At 39.8% G+C, this 18,848-nt stretch overlaps 1 protein-coding gene across 3 annotated transcripts in view; it reads left to right on the top strand.

Moving 5' to 3' along the window:
- TDRP (testis development related protein) overlaps positions 1–18,848 on the top strand; it is a 53,595-nt gene that overhangs the window by 8,304 nt on the left and 26,443 nt on the right. The window contains exon 2 of one of the 3 annotated variants that reach the window (XM_054561141.2): positions 4,798–6,966. The exons of the other annotated variants lie outside the window; for them this stretch is intronic. Coding sequence (XP_054417116.2) covers positions 6,928–6,966 — 39 coding nt within the window. The 5' untranslated portion in view covers positions 4,798–6,927. The remainder of the gene's footprint in view (positions 1–4,797; positions 6,967–18,848) is intronic. 3 annotated transcript variants of the gene reach the window in all.

Here is an 18,848-nt window from a genome sequence, read left to right as displayed (position 1 = left end):
GGATAATTTAGCATTGACTTTAAAAGAGTCATAATTCTCAAACCCCAGTGAATTCTTACTTGTTTACAAGCCCAGTGAAGACGTCTAAAAACCTTGTAGTCCCCACGGCCAGTATGTGCAAACCAGGCTGTCCTGCCCCTGGGATGAAATGAAAAAGTGAAAAGTAAATGAAATCATCTATATCCAGCCCTTAATATTTTTCTCTGGCAAACAGACACACTAAAAGAAGAAAAAGTAAGTCTTGTTATTAAATAATAGAAATAGTTAATGCTTTTTACTGACTTAGGATTTGGCTTTCTGGTATCCCTCGCTCTGGAATGTGCTCATTGCCCGAGTTGATGTGGACATGGGGTGCAGTGCAGGCAGGAGGGTCCTGGGACAGCCGCATTCAAGCTCTTCTCACTTGTGCGACAGGCATTCGGACATCACGAGCCTCTCTGGAGGACCATCTCATCCTAGGCTGAATGCTCACTGCTGTATCCCCAAGGCCAGGCAGGAAGCCAGCCCAGGAAGGGAGCCAGGCCCACGTGGGGCTCAGCAGTGCCCCTGAGAGGAGTGTACCTGGTGTGGGGTTTCCACGTTATGGCACCCGCTGGGAGCTGCAGAATTGAGTCAGGGTGGGAACTCTGGAGTCTGGAGTGGGGAGCAGGAGTTCTCCAGCCTTAGGGGAGCTGATCTCGATGCAGATTCATTCTTGGGTAAACAGATATTTGTAGGGTTAGTCTAATTGGATTCTCATATGAGCTGAGTCAGATACTCAGTCAGCAGAAGCACTTGAGTCACGTCTCTGTGGGTGATTACTTGAGAGGAAGCAGGAAGGGTCAGTTATGATGATATAGAAGGGAAGGAGGATCCTGGGCTTTGCTTATGCGCTCCGGATTCAGCTGGCTCCTCTTAACTGATGCTTGGGGAGCTCCTGCCTGTGGAACAGAGTGGTGCTTTCCTCCACTGAAACATAGCAAAACATTTTCTGGTGGCCACATTAAAAAGTTTTAATTCAATATTTAAAATTTGATATATTCAGCATATTACATCAATAGGTAATCAATATAAAATTCGTTACTGAGATCCTTTACATTTTTTTCATACTCTCATATCTATGTGTATTTTACATTTACCAGCACAAGATATTAATAAATATGTATCAATTTGTATGCCAAGTTTTCTTCAGAAATACTTGATCAGTATTTAGAGTTTATAAAATGTACAGGTGAAAAAATAGGTTGCTTTATCTGAGTTGTTCCAAACATACTTAAAAGTTTTCCAGTCACTGAAATGGAATGTTTTTAACTTGAAATTTGAATAATTAAAAACTCATTTTGACTAGCCCTATTTCAGGTCCTCAGTAGTGTTTTTAGTGAATGCCAACTGATTTGGAAAGCACAGCTCTAGAATCTTCTCCCAGACTCAGATCAGCTCACTAAAGACGGTGGTGGATTTTTCTACTTGCTTGGGCCTGTGGAACTCCTCCAGCAATTAGCTAGGTGAATTCCAGGTGTCTCAACTGTGTCGTTTTAGTAAGCCACTGAAGGGCAGAGTGACGAGGGCTTAAATATCTGCCTTTCAGGCCTTAGCATTTTACTCTGTATAATCTTCACCTGTAAATGTTAATAATAGGTTGAAATTTTTATTCCTGAGGGTTTAAAATCCTAATTGATAAGATGTACTTTTACTGATTTTTGCGAGGGCTTAAGGTGGCATGACTTAGAATGTCTAAAAGCTGCTATTCTTATCATTAGAGTTAGGCTGTGGGTTTCACTTTCTGAGTCAGTCACTGTCTTGAAAACTGAACGTCACTGAATGGAGCCCAGCTTGCTCAGCCAGAGCTGGTGGGCTCCACCCCTACACTCAGACCTGCCTCTGCTGGGCCCACCCCTACACTCAGACTTGCCTCAGGTGGGCCCACCCCTACACTCAGACCTGCCTCAGGTGGGTCCACCCCTACACTCAGATCTGCCTCTGCTGGGCCCACCCCTACACTCAGACCTGCCTCTGCTGGACCCACACCTACACTCAGACCTGCCTCTGGTGGGCACTTGTCCATACGGTGGGAGGCCCTGCAGTCTGTCTTCTGCTTTTTTAAGATCACCTGTTGGGAGGAATGGGCGACTTGGCTTGACGTCTGCATTTGGGGAGTAGATGTACATGTGGGGCTCATCAGCCTTGCCCTAGGAGTTAAAAGCCAAAGACTGAAGCTCAAGAGGATTTTACCTGTTATTTCAGAGTGAGCCAAGATGCAGTCCACGGACCAGGGACACTTCCTTTTTTTTCCTGTCTGCTCAGGACAGGGAGGTCGTTTTATGTTTGTTTTATCTGATCCTTCCCCGCATGTTAGCTGGGGTTCTGTCTTGGTGCTGTATGTAACCAGGCGAACCACAGTTTCTGCCTTGGGAGTCCTGTGGGGATTGTTGTGAGGGAAGACTGCCTGCTCTCACCTTGGCTTTGTCTAGAAATGGTTGGGCCCACGAGCTAGGGTGGTGCAGCTGCTCCCAAAGACTTGGGAACCAGGCAAGTGTGTGGACAACCCGCAGAGCAGTTTGAATCTAAGGAGAGGCCTTGCGGGCTGTGGCTGTGGCTTTTTTCAAGATACTAATAAATGTGTATTAAAACCATGATGTAGCTTTATAATCTTTCAGATGGAAGTACAATATTCTGTACAAAAACGTTATAAACTAAATGGCAGATATTAGTTCTAGTGTTTGAAAGATAACGAGTCCTTTTATCAAGGCTGCTGTTGTGTGCAGAGAATGGAATGCTTTTTACTCAGAATGCGTTGTGTCGTTTTTAGTCAGAGCGTGTCTTGGTTTGGAGGATAGAATCCTGGATGATGATATTGGTGCCTGCCATGTGCTGGGTATTGGAGTGAGTGCTTTACAGCTGTTGCAGCTTCTCACGTTTGTGCTTGCGTATGATTTCACTGTTTTTCACAGCCCCCAAGTGTAGTGCTAAAGCACTGGCTAGTGTTCCCAAGCACAAGAAGGCTGTGGCCCTCCCTACGGAGGGAGCACCTGTGTTAAGAGATGGCTCAGGCATGAGTTACAGGGCTGGTGGCTGAGAGTTCGGTGTGAATGAATCAACAGCAGGTATTAAATCAGGCATCTTTAAACAAATGCATGTAAAACGAGGTCACGCATTGTTGATGAAAAGTTGTTATCAGAGGCTCGCGGGAACCCTAGCCTTGTGTTTCCCTTAACAGCAATAATTCAGTATTTGCTAATTGAGTGTGGCAACTTTATACAACATAACTACTGTGAATAATGAGATTAAACTGTATTTTATATTCGATGATCTTAGAGAAGTTAAATAACTCGTGTAAAGTTACAACCTTGTAAATAATTTGTGTTAGTAGCCACCAATAGGAATTTGAATCCAAGTTTCTCTGGGTTTATATTCTTTGTTGAATTCTCTTACCTTATAGGTTATGATACATTTGTGATACCATTTTTCTTCATTTTCCAATTTTTTTAAATATTAAATAACTAGGGCTTCAACAATCAGTGCCTTTTGAAAGCACTGATAAAATTGTGTTTTGGCTCAATTTCCAATACAGTAAACATCACAGTATACTTTTAATTTTTGTCATGCTTGAGTTTTGTATTAAAGAGTTTCTTGATAGAAGTCTTACTATGGGAGATAAACAGTTCTCGGTAAATTAGCAAGTGAGAAGCGCTAGAACATTGCTAGGAAAGAGAACCGGTGTACATCTACCTACCCTCTACTTCATATACTTCCCTTTTTACTTCATGATCGGGGGAGGGGGATAGAAAATGAAGCAGTTGAACTGACACAGGAGGGCTGTACAGGGGAGAACTGGGAAAATCCCATTAAGGAGTGGAGGCTTCATTTCTTAGCTGAATGTTGAAGAATTCTGAGTAACACCTTGGTTGTATTTTGTAAAGATTACCTAAGGAGGAGGGGTTGGGGGCAAGATGCCGATGAAACAGTTGGGGTTCTAGTCAGGGAGGTCAGCTGTGAAATGAGAACCTGAGTTTCAGATGGAAGATTTGTCAGGACAGGTAGGAAAAGGTGAGCTTGCCAAAGAGTGCTGATCAGAGTTGGTGCCTTTGGATGTGAAGATGAAGGCAGAAAAGCATCCTTCACCCTGCAGGGCTCATAACTGAGTGCTGGCCACCACATGTGAGCAGATGCAACACAGGCACCTTCCTGGATGTGTCCTGCTGCCTCTCTTTCCCCTTCACAGAGGTTAGTGGATGTGGTGCACTCTCTTTCACCATGTGGATGAGAGCAGTGTCCAGAGGTGGCAGAGGAATAAGAGGCAAGAACCTGGATTTCTGACACTGTTGAACACCTAACTGTTCTCCTGAACTTAGGAGAAAAAGAAATATAAACCATGTCTTTTGTTTTGTTCTGCTATAGCAGCAAAGTGTATCACAGCCAGGAGATTTTATTACACAACCACCACAGGGCCCACTGTTTGTCAAGAGTACTGCTTGAAATCCCCCCATTCCTGTCCCAATTTCTTAAAGCATAAAATATTAGGTTGAAATAATACGTGGTGTGATTTAATGTTTTCTTGTAACTACTTAACATCTCCTTTTAGCTATTCTTTGCCAGATATTTGGCTATGGTTAATACTAAGCTTGTTGACTGAAGATGATTAATATTTCAAAATAAAGTTTTATAGTGATATTTTTAAAAAATGAAGTTTTGTCCCCACAGTATAACTCAGACATTTGTTTGATGTGGAAAGAAGTTATGCCAAGAAATTTTAGAGAAAAGACAGTCTGTAACTGTGATTAAGGATGGCATCCTTACGCCTTTTCATTTTTGTCATAGATTAAAAAAAGTGTCCGTATGTGTGGTTTCTTCTGACACCAACCAATTCTTCAGTACCAGCTGGGTGTCCTACAATTCAGTTTCCTTCTGACAGTCCCTTCCCAGAATTAGCACAGACCCTATGGATTAAGGAGTCATTCCCACAAGACTGCACCCACTTCAGATGCCGGATACCAATGGGTGCCCAATTCACCATAAGTCTCTTACGCCACTCCACATAAAATGTCTGATGTCAGCACAATGGTGGAGTGGAAAGCCCTGGACCTTGTTCCCCCACAGGCTCTGACTGACAACAATATACAGTCCAAAAGGATGTATGAGAATTACAGAAACCAGTTTAGAAGTCACAGTACCCCAGGCAAGCTCAAAGCCAAGAACAGCTGCATTGAAGTAGGAAAAAAAAAGCCATTTAATTTCACCTGCCTTTCCCTGAAGGTGGCACAGCTTGGCATGATTGGTAGTAAACACCCAACTCTTCACTGGGTGGAAAGTGAAGAATGGAAGTCCACCATTCTGAATTTTGGGAGGGTCACCTGATGGACTGGTTTCTGTCTCTTCTGACTCAGTGCTGACCGGGAACTGGCATACTTTGGATGCCTGGGGGCTTCAGAGAAAAAAGAGTTAACTGGCTTTTTGCAGCATTAGAGACTCAGCAGTGCTGCACATGGAGGTCGGGACAGCTCAGCACAGTCAGGAGAGAGCATGTGGTTCTTGGCTTATCCCTTGGGCAGGAATGGGAAGAGTGGAAAGTGCATTTAACATTCTGGCTTTTCAGGGGGCTGCCCAAGAGACTGGTTCCTGTTTTGCCTGACTCAGAGTGCTGATAGAACCAAGCATATGTTGGATGTCTAGGGGCTGCTGAGAACAAGCGAGAGCTCCACAGCCTGTTGCCCTGCCAGACAACTTGCAGTGCCACAGACAAGCACCAGAGGGATGGAGAGATTACAAGCAACTGAAAAGAAACTGGCAGACCTCTCTAATTGGGACATTACATGTACAAGCCCAGGGAAGATTAATCCCCAGAAAAGGTTTGAGAGGCCCCAGAATCTCTAGCTGAGCTGATTGTTGAAGGTCTTCTCCTGTACCAAGCCAGTCCATAAAGACTGGGAGAGGTGGCTGTTTTTTCAGATGCCCCAAATCCCAGCAAAAAAATAATGAGACATATGAAGAAACAAAGAAATATGGTCCAATTAATGGAACAAAATAAATCTGCAGAATTTGACCCTAGAGAAATAGAGATAAATGAATTATCTGACAAAGAATTCAAAATGATCATCTTAAAGAAGCTTAGTATGCTGTGAGAGAACAGAGATAGTCAACCAAATGAAATCAGAAAAAATGCCATAACAAGAATATCAACAAGACAGAACTATAAAAAAAGAACCAAACAAATTCTGCATCTGAGAAATAACTGAATTGAAAAATTAACTAGAGGGATTAAAAAGCAGACCCAATCACGCAGAAGAAAGAATCGGCAAACTCAACAGCTCATTTAAATTGATCAAATCAGAAAAATGAAAAGTAAAGCCTAAGGGATTTATGGCACACCATTGAGTGGACCAATATACGCATTATAGAAGTCCCAAAAGGAGAAAAGGAAGTAGAGAACTTATTTGAATAAAGAGTGGTGCAAAACATCCCAAATATGAGGAAGAAAATGGACATCCAGATTCAAGAATCTCAAAAGACTCCATGTAGGATGAAACCAAAGAAAGGGTAAAGAAGCCCCCACTGAGAAAGATTTTAATCAAATTGCCGAAAGTCAGTGGTAGAGAATTTTGAAAGAAGAAAGAGAAAAGCGACTTGTCATATAACAAGGGAGCTCCCATAAGATTATCAGCAGATTCGTCAGCAGAAACATTACAGTACAAAAGGGAGTGGGGTGATACAGTTCAAGTGCTGTTAAAAATAAAAATACACCCAGCCAGCCAAGAATACTGTAGCTGACAAAACCATCTTTCAAAAATGAAGAAGAAATAAAGACCTTCCCAGACAAGCAAAAGCCAAAGAAGTTCATCACCACTAGATCTACCTTGTAAGAAATGCTAAAGAGATTCTTTGAAGCTGAAGTGAAAGGATGCTAAATAGCAATATAAAAGCATATGAAAAAACTCTCTGGTAAAGGGAAATATGTGGACAAAAACAGAATCCTATAATATTGTAATGATGGTGAGTAAACAACTTTAAATTCTGGTATAGAATTAGATAAAAGCATAAAAATAACTAAAACTATGTTAATAGATAAAAATATAAAATATTTGATTTGGTTTTTTAAATTTTAATTTTTAATTTTCATGGGATCATAGTAGGTATATATATTTAGGGGATGTGATGGTTAATACTGAGTGTCAACTTGATTGGATTGAAGGATGCAAAGTATTGATCCTGGGGTATGTCTATGAGGGTGTTGCCAAAGGAGGTTAACATTTGAATCCGTGGACTGGGAAAGGCAGACCCACCGTCAATCTGGGTGGGCACCATCTAATCAGCTGCCAGCACAGCTAGGATATAAAGCAGACAGAAAAACATGAAAAGGCTAGACTGGCCTAGCCTCCCAGCCTACATCTTTCTCCTGTGCTGGATGCTTCCTGCCCTCAAACATCAGACTCCCAAGTTCTTCAGCTTTGGGACTCGGACTGGCTTCCTTGCTCCTCAGCTTGCAGACATTCTGTTGTGGGACCTTGTGATTGTGTGAGTTAATACTACTTAATAAACTCCCCTTTATACACACACACACACACATTATATATACACACATATACACACACCACACACACACACAGATATATATATATAAATAAATACATATATATATCCTATTCTATTCCTCTAGAGAACCCTGACAGGTACAGGGGTACATGAGATTTTGATACAGGCATATAATACATAATAATCACATTGGAGTAAATGAGGTATCCATCACTTTATGCATTTATCCTTTGTGTTACAAGCAATCCAATTATACTCTTATTTTTTTAAAGTACAATTATTTAATATTATTGGCTATAGTCATCCTGTTGTGCTATCAAGTACTAGATCTTATGCTAACTATATTTTTGTACCTGTTAACCATGCTCCCTTCTCCACCAACTCTGTCCCTGGCACTACCTTTCCCAGCCTCTGGTAACCATCCTTCTACACTCTTATCTGCATGAATTCAGTTGTTTTAATTTTTAGCTCCCACAAATAAGTGAGAAAATGCAAAGTTTGTCTTTCTTTGCCTGGCTTATGTTATTTCACTTAACGTAATGACCTCCAGTTCCATTCATGTTGTTGCACATTACAGGATCTTATTCTTTTTATGACTGAATAGTATTCCTTTGTGTACTTGTACCACATTTTCTTTATCCATTTATCTGTTGATGGATGGATACTTAGGTTGCTTCCAAATCTTGGCTATTGTGAACAGTGCTGCAATATACATTGGAAGCGCAGATATCTCTTTGATATACTGATTTCCTTTCTTTTGGGTATATACCTAGCAGTGGGATTGCTGGATCCTATGGTAGTTCTATTTTTAGTGTTTTGAGTAACCTCCAAACTGTTCTCCATAGTGGCTGTACTATTTTACATTCCCACCAACAGTGTACAAGGGTTTCGTTTTCTCCACATCCTCACCAGCATTTGTCATTGCCTGTCTTTTGGATAAAAGCCATTTTAACTGATGTGAGTAATATCTCATTGTAGTTTTGACTTGCATTCCTCTGATGATCACTGATGTTGAGTACCTTTTCATATACCCATTTACCAATTATATGTCTTCTTTTGGAAAATGTCTACTCAGGTCTTGTAGACATTTTTTAATTGAAAAAATGGTCCATTTTTTAATTGAATTGTTAGGTTTTTTCCTATAGACTTGTTCGAGCACCTTTTATATTGTGATTCTTAATCCCTTGTCAGGTGGGTTGTTTGCAGATATTTTTTCCCATTCTGTGTGTTGCCTTTCCATTTGTTGATTGGTCCCTTTGCTCTGCAGAGGCTTTCTAATTTGATGTGATCCCATTTGTCCAGTTTTGCTCTGGTTACCTGTGCTTGTGGGGTATTAAGAAATCTTTGCTCAGTCCAGTGTCCTGGAGTTTCCCTGATGTTTTCTTTTAGTAGTTTCATAGTGTGAGGTCTTAGATTTAAGTCTTTAATCCATTTTGATTTAATTTTTTTTTTTGTATATGGTGAGAAATAGGAGTCTAGTTTCATTCTTCTGCATGTGGATATCCAGTTTTCCCAGAACCATTTATTGACGAGATTGTCCTTTTCCCAATGTATGTTCTTGGCATCTTTGTAAAAAAAATGAGTTCACTGTAGATGTATGGACTTGTTTCTGGGTTCTCTATTCTCTTTCATTGGCCTATGTGTCTTTTTATGCCAGTTCCATTTGGTTACTCTAGCTCTACAGTATAATTTGAAGTCAGGTAATATGATTCCTCCAGTTTTGTTCTTTTTGCTCAGGATAGCTTTGGCTATTCCGGGTCTTTTGTGATTCCATATACATTTTAGGATTTTTTTTCCATTTCTGTGAAGAATGTCATTGGTATGATTGGGATTACATTGAATCTGTAGATTTCTTTGGGTAATATGGACATTTTAACAATAGTGACTCTTCCAGTCCATGAACATGAAATATCTTTCCATTTTTGTGTCCTTTTCAATTTCTTGCATCAGTGTTTTATTTTTCATTGTAGAGATCTTTAACTTCTTTGGTTCAGTTACTTCCTAGGTATTTAATTTTATTTGTACTTTTTTAATTTGTTTTTTTTCAGATTGTCTGCTTTTGGTGTATAGAAATGGCAAGTGTTTTTGGTCTGTTGATTTTGAATTTGTTTATTACTTTTAATAGCTTTTTGGTGGAGTCTCTCTAACTCCTGGCCTCAAGCCATCCTCCCATCTCAGCCTCCCAAAGTGCTGGGATTACAGACATGAGTCACTGTGCCTGCCTTATTTGGTTGAGTCTTTAGGTTTTTCCAAGTATAAGATCATGTCTGCAAACAAGGATTATTTGATTTCTTCCTTTCTAGTTTGAATGTCTTTTATTTTTTTTGGTGTCTGATTGCTCTAGCTAGGACTTCCAGTACTATGTTGAATAACAGTGGTAAAAGTGGGCATCCTTGTCATGTTCCAGATCTGAGAGGAAAGGATTTCATTTTTCCCTTCAGTATGAAAAATAGAGGAGGAGGGAATAAGTCTAAAGCTATTCTACAACGCTAGTATTGCCCTGATACAAAACCAGACTAAGACGTATCAAAAAGAGAAAACCACAGGCCAATATGATGAACATAGATGTAAAAATTCTCAACTAAATACTGGCAAACCAAATTCTACAACATACTAAAAAGAAAATTATGATCTTTTTATCCCAGGGATGTAAGGATGGTTCAATATATGCAAATCAACCAGTGTGATACATCATATCAACACAATGAAGGACAAAACCCATATGATAATTTCGATTGATGCTGAAAAAGCACTTGATAAAATTCAACATCTCTTCATAATAAGAACGCTCAAAAAACTGTATAGAAGGAACATAACTCCACATAATAATAGCCATATGCAACAGATTGATAGCTAGTATCATACTGACAACCCAATGGTGCATTTTAAAGAACTAGAGCCTGGGCATGGTGGCTCACATCTGTAATTCCAGCACTTTGATAGGCTGAGATGGGCAGATCACTTGAGGCCAGTAGTTCAAGACCAGCCTGGCCAACATGGTGAAACCCTGTCTCTACTAAAAATACAAAAATTAGCTGGACATGGCTACAACAAATACTGCAGAAATTCAAAGGCTCACTAAAGGCTACTCTGTGCAGCTATATGCCAATAAATTGGAAAATCTAGAAGAAATACATACAACCTATGAAGTTTGAACCATGAAGAAATCCAAAACCTGAACAGACCAGTAACAATAAGATCAAAGCCAGAATAAAAAGACTTCCAGCAAAGAAAAGCCCAGGACCCAATGGCTTCACTGCTGAATTCCACCTAACATTTAAAGAAATACTAATAGCAATTGTACTCAAACTGATTAGAGAGTTTCATCCATTTACATTCAGTGTTATTGATAAATAATGACTTACTCCTGCCATTTTCTTATTTGTTTTCTGGTTGTTCTGTGGTCTTTTCTTCTTTCCTTCCTTCCTGTCAGTGATTTTCCCTTGTGGTATGTTTTAATTTCTTTTTATTTTTTGTGTATCCATTGTATGTTTTTTGATTTGAGGTTACCATGAGGCCTGCAAATAATATAACCCATTATTGTAAACTGATGACAATTTAACACTTACTGCATTAAAAAATGAGCAAAAACTAGTAAAAACTCTACACTTCCACTTCATCCCCCTGATTTCTCTTTGTTGTTTCCATGTATATCTTATTGTATTACATCTTAAGAAGTTATTTTTAATTGGTTCATCATTTAAAGAATAAACTACGTAAGATATGAGTACTTTAACACTATAATACAGTGTTATAATATTCTGTTTTTCTATGTACTTAGTATTACCAGTAAGTTTTGTACCTTCAGATAATTTCTTCTTGCTAATTAACATCCTTTTCTTTCAAATTGAAGAATTCCCTTTAACATTTCTTGTAGGGACAGGTCTGGTGTTGATGAAAACCCTCAGCTTTTGTTTGTCTGGGAAGATCTTTCTCCTTCATGCTTGAAGGATATTTTTGCCAGATAATCTAGGGTAAAAATGTTTTTCCTTCAGCACTTTAATTATGTCATGCTGCTGTCTCTCTTGACCTGTAAGGTTTCCACTGAAAAGCCTGCTGCCAGACCTATTGGAACTCCATTGTATGTTATTTGTTTCTTTTCTCTTGCTGACTTTAGAATCCTTTCTTTATCTTTGATCTTTAGGAGTTTGATTAGTAAATGCCTTGAAGTAGTCTTGTTTGGGTTAAATCTGCTTGGTGTTCTATAACTTTCTTGTACTTGAATATAGATGTCTTTCTCTAGGTTTGAGAAGTTCTCTGTTACTCTCCCTTTGAATAAACTTTCCACCCCTCTCTCTCTTTCTCTACTTCTTGTTTAAGGCCAATAACTCCTAGCTTTGCCCTTTTGAGGCTATTTTGTAGATCCTGTAGGCAGGCCTCATTGTTTTTTATTCTTTTGTCTCATGTCTCCTCTGTCTGTGTATTTTCAATAGCGTGTCTTCAAGATCAGTAATTCTTTCTTCTGCCTGATCAATTCTACTTTTGAGACTGATGCATTCTTCATATGTCAGTTTAATTTTTCAGCTTGTAAATTTTTCAGAATTTCTGCTTGATGTAAAAGCTTGATGTAAAAAACACTTATTTCAATCTCCTTGTCAAATTTATCTGATAGGATTCTGAATTCCTTCTCTGTGTCATCTTGAATTTTGTTGAGTTTCCTCAAAATAGTTATTTTGAATTCTCTGTCTGAAAGGTCACATATCTCTGTTTCTGAGGCCTTTAGTTTGTTTGGTGAGGTTATGTTTTCCTGGATGATCTTGATTCTTGTGGATGTTTGTCTGGGTCTGGGCATTGAAGAGTTAGTAATTTATTGTAGTATTTGCAGTTTGGGCTTGTTTGTACCCATCCTTCTTGGGAAAGCTTTCCAAGTATTCAAAGGGACTTGGGTGTTGTGATCTAAGTTTTTCGTCACTGTATTAGGGGCACCCCAAGCCCAGTAATGTTGTGACTCTTGCAGACTTGTAGACGTACCAACTTGGTTTTGGTTAAGATCCAGGATAATTCCCAGGATTACCAGGCAGAAACTCTTGTTCTTTTCTCTTACTTTCTCCCAAACAAATGGAGTCTGTCTGTGCTGAACTGCTTGGAACTGGGAGAGGGGTGACACAAGCACTCTTGTGGCCACTGCCCCTGGGACTGTGCTGGTTCAGGCCTGAAGCTAGGACAGCACTGGATCTCGCTCAAGGCCCTGCTGTAACCACTGCCTGGCTACCACTTTTGTTCACTCAAGGCCCTAGGGCTCTACAATCAGCAGGTGGTGAAGTCAGCCGGGCTTATATTCTTCCTTTCAGGACAATGAGTTCCCCCTGGTCCCTGAGTGTATCTAGGGATGCTGTCCAGGAGCCAGGGCCTGGAGTCGGAAACCTCAGGAATCAACCTGGTGCTCTATTCTACTGCAGCTGAGCTGGCACTCCAGCCACTAGACAAAGTCCTTCCCACTCTTCCCTCCCCTTTCCACAAGCAGAGGAGCCTCTCCCCTTGGCTACCACTGCCCCAGGCCCTCAGAGAGTACTGCCAGGCTATTGCTGATGTTAACTCAAGGCCCAAGGGCTCTTCGGTCAGCTCATGAATGCTGCAAGGCCTAGGACATATCCTTCAGGGCAGTGGGTTCCCCTTTGGCCCAGGGCAAGTCCAGAAATGCCATCCAAGTAGCAAGGCCTGGAATCAGGGACCCCAGGAGCTCGACTGCTGCTATATCCTACTGTGGCTGAGCTGGTACCCAAGCTGATTTTTAGTTCTTATAAAGGTGATTTTTGTGTAGATAGTTGTTAAATTTCAGGGAGGTTGATTGGTGGAGGCTTCCATTCAGCCGTCTTACTCCACCTCCAATCCCCCCCAAAAAATTAATTTGTGATAGGAATAGCATAAAGGGGAGACATAAAGTAATACAGTTATGTGTGGGGTTAAATTAAATTATCAGTTTAAAATAGATTATTATAACTATAAGATGTTTTATGTGATCCCTATGGTAACCAGAAAGACAATGCCTGGGGGATACACAAAAGAAAAAGGAATAAAAACATTTCACTACATATTAAACACAAAGGAAGGCAGCAAGAGAGGAAAAGAGGGTCAAAATTACTACAAGATTCACAGAACATAATTAACAAAGTGGCAATAGTAAGTCCTACCCTATCAGTAAATACTTTCCATGTAAAAGGATTAAACTCCCCAACCAAAACTACGTGTGGTTGAATCGATTAAAAAAAGATCCAATCACATGCCATCTACAAGATACTCACTTTAGATATAAGGATACACATAAGCTGAAAATATGGAAAAAGATTCCATGCAAGAGATATTCCATATTCTCTACTAAAAAGGGAGTAGAAGTGGCCTATTTATATCGGATAAAAGTCAAAAACTGTCATAAGACACAAAGAAGGACTATATAATTGCTGTGGGATAATTGAGGAATCAGACCCAGGGGTTGAGGAGGAATTATTTAATTATTTAGGTGCACCGACTCAGTCGGATTAACATCCAAAGGACTGAGCCCCAAACAGAGAGTCAAGCTACCTTTTAAGCATTTCATGGGGCGGGGGGAGATCTATGCGGGGCAAAGCGTATTACAGAAGCGAGAAACAAAGACAGTTATTTAATTAAGACACGCATTACATTATTTCTTACTTTTCAAGGAACAACATGTTTTACGACTTGAGATTATCTGTCTAGTGACCTTACAGCTGCACAGCTAGAGAAACAGTCTTCACAATGCTTGGCAAAGGGAGAGATGAGGCTTGCTAGCTACAGAGAGAAAAACAGGCAGTTAATTTTAAAGGACTGCAGCCCTTTCTCTTCCTCAAGGGGAACTGGGTTTTCTTACATACAACTAAGTTTTTGCTTACACAGTCTTTAATTTATTTTAATTTCCATTCCATAATGACAAAGGGGCCAGTTCACCAGGAAGATATAACAGTTATATCTGCATCTGACAGCAGAGTGCTCAAATGTGTGACACAAACATTTAGAGGATTGAAGGGAGACATAGACAGTATCACAATGTAAATAGGGGACCGTCTGACCTTGTATGTAGAGAACCCTAAAGATCCCAAACACACAAAAAATGTTACAGCTTGTGAACAAATTCAGCAAAGTTGCAGGATACAATATCAGCATGAAAAGTCAGGCAGATTTTTACACTAATAATGAAAAATCCCAAAAGGAAATTAAGAAAACAATTAATAAAACACTTATAATAGCATCAAGAAAAAAGGTACTTAGAAATAACGAAGGAGGTGAAAGACTGAAAATATAAAACATTGCTGAAAGTTATTAAATAAGACATAAATAGACACCCCGTGTTCATGGTTTGGAAGAATTGTCCACATTACCCACAGCAATCCACTGGTTCAATGCAAATCTCGTTGGCATTTTTTTTGCTGAAGTAGAAAAGAAATTCTAAAGTTCATATAGAATCTCAAATGACCTGAATAGCTAAAACAATCTTGAGAAAGAAAAAAAAAAAAACCTGGAAGCCTGACACTTTCCGACTTGAAAACAAATTATACAAATACAGTAATGAAAGCAGTATGATATTGGCATAAACATGGACATACAGAACAATGGAACAGAACAGAGAGTTAGAAATAAGCCCTTAGGTATATGGTCACATGATCTTAAACAGGGCTGCTTGGATTACACAATGGAGAAAAGATAGTCTCTTCAACAAATGATGTTGGGAAAACTGGATATTCACATGCAAAAAATGAAGTTGTATCTTTTTTTGTTTTTTGCGATGGCATCTCTCTCTGTTGCCCAGGCTGGAGTGCAGTGGCATGATCTCGGCTCACTGTAAGCCCCACCTCCCGGGTTGATGCCATTCTCCTGCCTCAGCCTCCCAAGTAGCTGGGACTACAGGCGCCCACCACCATGCCTGGCTATTTTTTTTTTTTTTTGTATTTTTAGTAGAGATGGGGTTTGACCGTGTTAGCCAGGATGGTCTCGATCTCCTGACCTCGTGATCCACCCGCCTCAGCCTCCCAAAGTGCCGGGATTACAGGTGTGAGCTGCTGCGCCCGGCCAAAGTTGGATCTTTAACACCTGTACAAAAATTAATTCAAAATAGATTAAAGACCTAAATCAGAAATTATAAAACTCCTAGAAGAAAACGGGAGAAAAGGTTCAGGGCATTGGATTTGGCAGTGATTTCTTGGATATGACACCAAAACACAGGAAAAAGCAAAAATAGACAAATTGGAGTATATCAAAATTTAAGACTTATATGTAACAAAGGAAACAAAAAAGTAAAAACGCAACGTTTGGAATGGGATAAATATTTCTCAGCCATATCTCTAATAAGGGGTGAATATCCAAAATATTTAAAGAACTCCTATGACCAAACAACAACAAAAAACCTGATTAAAAAATGGGCAATGGACTTGAGTAGACATTGGTGCACAGAAGATACACAAATGACCTATAAGCGTATGAAAAGAGGTTCAACATTGCTAATCATCAGGGAAATACAAATCAAAACCATAATGAGATGTCACCTTACAACCATTAGTATGGCTACAATCAAAAAAGCAAAATAAACAGTGTAACCAAGGATGTGGAGAGATTGGAACACCTGTGCACTGTTGGCAAGCTTGTAACAATGATGTAGCTGCTGTGGAAAACTATAGAGATTTATCAAAAAGTTAAAAATAGAATTATATGTTTCAGCCATCCCACTTCTGTGTATGTATCCCAAAGAAAGGAAAAGAGGATCTCAAAGAGATTTGCACACCCATGTTCATTACAGCACCACTTATAATAAGAGTAGAAGCAGCCTCCATGTCTGTGGATGGATTAATAGATAAGGAAAATACATATGTTCAATGGAATATTATTCAGCCTTAGAAAAGAAGGAAATCTGATAATATGCTGGTATATGGATGAACTTGAGAATATTATGCTTCATGAAATAAGCCAGGCACAAAAAAACTAATGCATGGTTCTACTTACATGAGGTATTGAAAGTAGTCATGTAACTGAGCAGCTTGGCTTCAAACCGTGTTTTAAAATGTTTTCTTTCCACTTTTCTCCCCAACCACAGGATGTAACTTTGAAACAAACTGCCTGTGTGTTTCCTTTCATTTTGAAATACAGCTTCTGAATGTGCTGTGACCTCCATTCCCTTTCTTTCCCATTCTGTGCCTTACACACATTTATTTAGCTGGATGCCGGTAAAGCACATAAATTGCCCACTTATCTGGTCATATATTTCCTTAGAAGCTTCAGGGGCCAGATGCTGATTCAGATCAGACACCTCTGGCCACAATGGCGCCAGCCCCTTCACTAGATGGAACAATAATTCAAGATGAGCCATCAGAGTGGGTCACATACCACGTGACAACGCCTTGCCCCACTGCCTCTTCTGCATTCCAAACCCTGTCTTTAAAAAGTACGTTCCCTCCACAAATTGAAGAGTAGATTTTTTCACTCTGTTTTAGTCACACCTCATTATTATTTTGGGTTCTTTCTACAAGGAGTGAGCAGCCCAACCCTTTGAGGGTTACAGCAAGCTCTTAGAGAAAGCAGAATGGTGGTCACTAGGGGCTGAGGGTGGGGGAAAGGGGGGTTGTTCAGTCTGTATAGAGTTTTACAAGATGAAAAAGTTTTAGAGATCTGTTGTACAACAGTTTGCATGTAGTTAACGCGATTGAACTCTATACTTGAAGGTAGTTAAGATGGTAGAGTTGATGTCACAGGTATCCAGGCTACCCTTGCTTCTACTCAGCGGACTCTAAATTGGGGGTTTCCCATGACTCTCTCATGTCCAATAGTTTACAGAACTCCAGAAAGCTCATTTTTCAGGATTGCTGGTTACTTGAAAGGATACAGCGGAGGAACAGCTCAACAGAAGAGACATAGCAAAGGGCAAGGCATGGGGAGGGCACACAGCTTCCATCCCTCTCAGCACATGGATGGGTTCACTAACCTGGAAGCTCCAGAACTCTGTCATTTAGCTTTTTAAATGGAGGTTTCATTCCCTAGGCATGACTGATTAAATCTTTGGCCATTGGTGATTGGATTCAATCTCTAGCCCTCCTCCTCTCTCTGGAGGTCAGCGGAGGAGGTGTGTGTGGGGCTGAAAGTTCTAGTCCTGAAATCAAGGTGTTGGCATTTCTGGTGACCGACTCCATCCTGAAGCTCTACCAGCCTTCTCTCAATCATCTCATTAGTGTACAAAAGACAGTAAATTCCAATACTTTCAGGAACTCTGTGTCAGGAACCAAGGATAAAGACTAAACATTGAATTTTTTATACCATACTCCAGTATTTGATTTGTTAATAAATTTGTATGAATTTCAAATTAGACTTTCTATTAAGGTATTAATGTAAATGACCTTTTAAGCTAAAAAAAAAAAAATGGTGGAATCTATTTACTTTTTCAGTTTTTTTTCCACTTGCCTTAAGGCTTAGAAAGGAATTTCTTTCCCTGAGATCAGATTCTTTTAGTTCCTTTATGGCCTCATTTAAAAGGAATAGCCCTTCAACTGTGTCGAAGTTACTTTGCTGTGAAAACGAGATCCTTTTCTCTCAAAATAGTTAAGTCAGCTTTCCTAGACTTTTGTTCTTTTTCCTTTTTTGTCATGCACCTCTTATTGCATACTAAAATCTCTATATACCGGGGTTTGTTGGGGTTTCCATCTGTTTTCTTTGTTCTTTTGAGCACTTTTATTCCATTTCTACAGTTGTCTTAGTGAAGTTTTCTAATACATTTAATAACTGGTAGCACAGGTTACCTTTTATTAGACTTAGAAATATGTGTACCCATGCCTGTTTGCTTTGTTGTGTGTGTTATTGAGCCAGTTATTGTTGTCATCTTCTCTTTCTCAATAGACTCTTTTTTATAGCAGTTTCAAGTTCACAGCAAAATTGAAGGGAAGGCACAGAGTTCTTACGTGCCTCCTGCCCCCTACCTTCCCTACTACCAACATCCCTCTCCAGAGCCATGCCTTTGTTAAAATTGACGAACATACATTGATGCATCATCGTTACCCAAAGCCCATAGTTGACATTAGTGTTTACGCTGGGTGTTGTCTGTTTTGTGGGTCTGGATGAGTGTACAGTGGCACGTGTCCACCAGTGTAGCATCAGGCCTGGTGGTTCCACTGCCCTAAGATTAAAAATTCCACTGTGCTCCACCTTTTCATCCCTCCCTCCCCTGAACCCTTTGCAACCACGGATCTTTTTACTGTCTCCATAGTTTTGTGTTTTCCAGAATGTCATTTGGTTGTAATTACACAGTATGTAGCCTTTTCAGATTGGCTTCTTTCACTTAGTAAGATGTATTTGTTGGCAGAAAAATCCAAACTCTGTAAAATATTTGAATAGATTTATTCTGAGACAAA

Source organism: Pongo abelii, chromosome 7 (assembly GCF_028885655.2).
Source record: "Pongo abelii isolate AG06213 chromosome 7, NHGRI_mPonAbe1-v2.0_pri, whole genome shotgun sequence".
Classification (NCBI taxonomy): domain Eukaryota; kingdom Metazoa; phylum Chordata; class Mammalia; order Primates; family Hominidae; genus Pongo; species Pongo abelii.
The sequence above is the reverse complement of the archived record's forward strand: the minus strand, read 5'-3'. Positions and strand labels throughout refer to the sequence as shown.